The sequence below is a fragment of the Triticum urartu genome, chromosome 1 (genome assembly GCF_003073215.2).
Source record: "Triticum urartu cultivar G1812 chromosome 1, Tu2.1, whole genome shotgun sequence".
Taxonomy (NCBI): domain Eukaryota; kingdom Viridiplantae; phylum Streptophyta; class Magnoliopsida; order Poales; family Poaceae; genus Triticum; species Triticum urartu.
In genome coordinates, this window is record NC_053022.1 from 559,778,517 (window position 1) to 559,780,892 (window position 2,376).

The 2,376-nt window shown below is 57.9% G+C and overlaps 1 protein-coding gene across 1 annotated transcript; it reads right to left on the minus strand.

Moving 5' to 3' along the window:
* Positions 1-424: 424 nt before the first annotated feature.
* LOC125533146 (phospholipase A1-II 6-like) lies at positions 425-2,040 on the minus strand. The gene is made up of 2 exons (XM_048696904.1): positions 1,153-2,040; positions 425-1,063 (listed from the first exon to the last, which is right to left on the minus strand). The coding sequence occupies exons 1-2, from the start codon at positions 2,038-2,040 to the stop codon at positions 425-427; spliced, it is 1,527 nt and encodes a 508-aa protein (XP_048552861.1).
* Positions 2,041-2,376: the final 336 nt, after the last annotated feature.

Sequence of the window (2,376 nt, forward strand, 5' to 3'; positions counted from 1 at the left end):
ACTAGAATACATTGAGGTTTAACTTGTGACCTTTATGGGTAAGTTATCGTCAAATGACACGTATAATTACACTTTCCTATCATTCTATTGTCAAATTGACGGGTGCGGCAACGCGCACCACCAACGATCTAGTATTATGTGACCGAGGGAGTATTTGGAGAATGGAGAGGCTTTCATGCAAATAGGCTTGTATTTATGAATAATTAGCATCATATGTGCTCCTGGAAACATCATTTGGGATATAATCCCGCAATTAAAAGGTAGAATGTAGATGCAGTACTGCAGTTTACAAATCATTGGGATATTTGAAAACAACAACGTGAAATACTAGTCTAGATCATAGACCCTGAACGTGAACGAATTATTTGCACATGCATGCATGAGCATGACACGAACGTGAGATGGATTGATGGAGACGTCGGCTTCACTTGTTCACCGGCGGCACGGCGGCGTCCTCCCTGTCGTCCTCGTCCTCGCAGTCCACCAGCCTCCAGCGCCCGTCGCCCCCCTTCACCATGCCCCTGTTCCACGGCACCCACCACGCCGCCGGCACCCCATGCTCCTCCTTGAGTGCGTCGTACGACTTGTTCACCAGCGCCACGTCCCGCTCCACCACATGCTCGAAACCCTGTCCGGAGGCCGTCGGCGCGCCCGCCACCCCGTGCAGGTAGCATTCCAGGTTGTGCCACAGGTTCTCGTCGCCGGGCGCCTTCAGGTACGGCGACGCGCTGGTGTCGATGACCAGCTCGGCGCCCACGTCGTGGTACGGCAGCGCCGGGTACCCGGGCACGATGTCCCGGGCGTTGCGGACGCGCAGGACACGGAGGCCGGCGGCCGCCGCGGTGTCCAACCGCTTCTTGAAGCTTGCGCCGCCCACGCGCGGGCTGGCGAACGCGAACGCCGTGACCGGGAACGTCGCCGAGGCCGTGCAGTTGTAGCCGTTCTCGGCGATGTCGAACGCGCTTAGCGTGGCCAGGGCAGCCCCGAGGCTGTGCCCGGTCACCGTGATGCTCACCTCCTCGTCCTTGTACGTGTCCACCAGCTTCCGCACCTCAGCCAGCACCTGGCATTCATGGTTTCACGAGCATGAAGCTGCATGTGAGCTCTACACTGTACGTGACAATGCTGTCGTTTATATAGTCACAAGATTACCTGGCTTCTGGCGCTGTCCTTGTTGTGGGTGGAGGCCGGGTCGGTGGAGGTGTAGATGGAGAGCCAGCCGCGGTGCACCATGGCGTCGGCGCCGGTGGCGTCGCCAAGGATGCCACTGGGATGCACCATGGCGAACTCGAGGTTGTTGGTCCACTCCAGCGCCTGGATGGTGCCGCGCCACGCGACGACCACGTCCCGGCGCCCGAGCACGGACTTCCCCGCGTCGGTGGCCACTGCGACGTACCCGATCCAGTTGGACTCCCTGCACCGGCTCCGCGGATGGCCGCCCTTCACGAACGCGACGGCCTTCGCGGCGTGGGCGGAGGACGTGGCGTACAGGAACCTGGTGACCCGGTACGCGGCGGCGTGGCCCGGCAGCATCACGCGCTCGAAGAAGCGCTTCCTGCCGAACCGCGAGAGCCCGGCGTGCGGCGAGTGCCTCTCGTGGTTGAACGCGTCGTACGTGGCCTGCGCCATCTCACCGTACCAGATCACCTTGCGCCGGAGCTCCAGGTCCAGCGGCCGCAGCAGCCCCTCCCACGACCGCTCGCCGTGGAGCTCCTTCCACCTCGCCGCCGCCGTGGCCGTGATCGGTCCAACGAGGCTCCATTGCTCGCCCAACACGGCCGTCGTCCACACCTGCACTACTACGTGCAGCAGCTGGCTTGCCCATGCTCGACCTTTATACACGCGGCGGCAATGGCGGCTCCTGCTTTCCTGAGCTTGCTTGTGCGCTTGGCGCGATGACGAAGGGGAGGTGAAATTGGCGTGACATTGCGATATGGGGCACGACGACACAAACGCGTATTGATTCGTCCGCAATTGCATGCTCCAATCGGAGACGATGATCAGTGGGGTGGCAGTGGCATTCGCACTTTCGCAGGCCATAGGGAATTCGGTTACGGACATTTCGTGTGAGAATCCGGAATTAGCATCCAGATTCTCCCGTATATATTTGTCAACCTCAGAATCATTGTTGACAATACAGTGAAATGATATCATTGCACAATACATTAAAGTATTACAAGTAATATATATTGTCACAAGACATACCTAACGAAATGTCTCATGACATTTATTACATTCAGAAAAACTGCGGAAAGTACAGTGCGTAGCGACTCCATCTCAGCCACAGGCAGTCGATGTAGTCCACGTGATCTCACTTCTACAGATCGCCATAGTAGTTGTAGTCATCATCTTCGTCTCCAGGTAACTCTGTTGTCA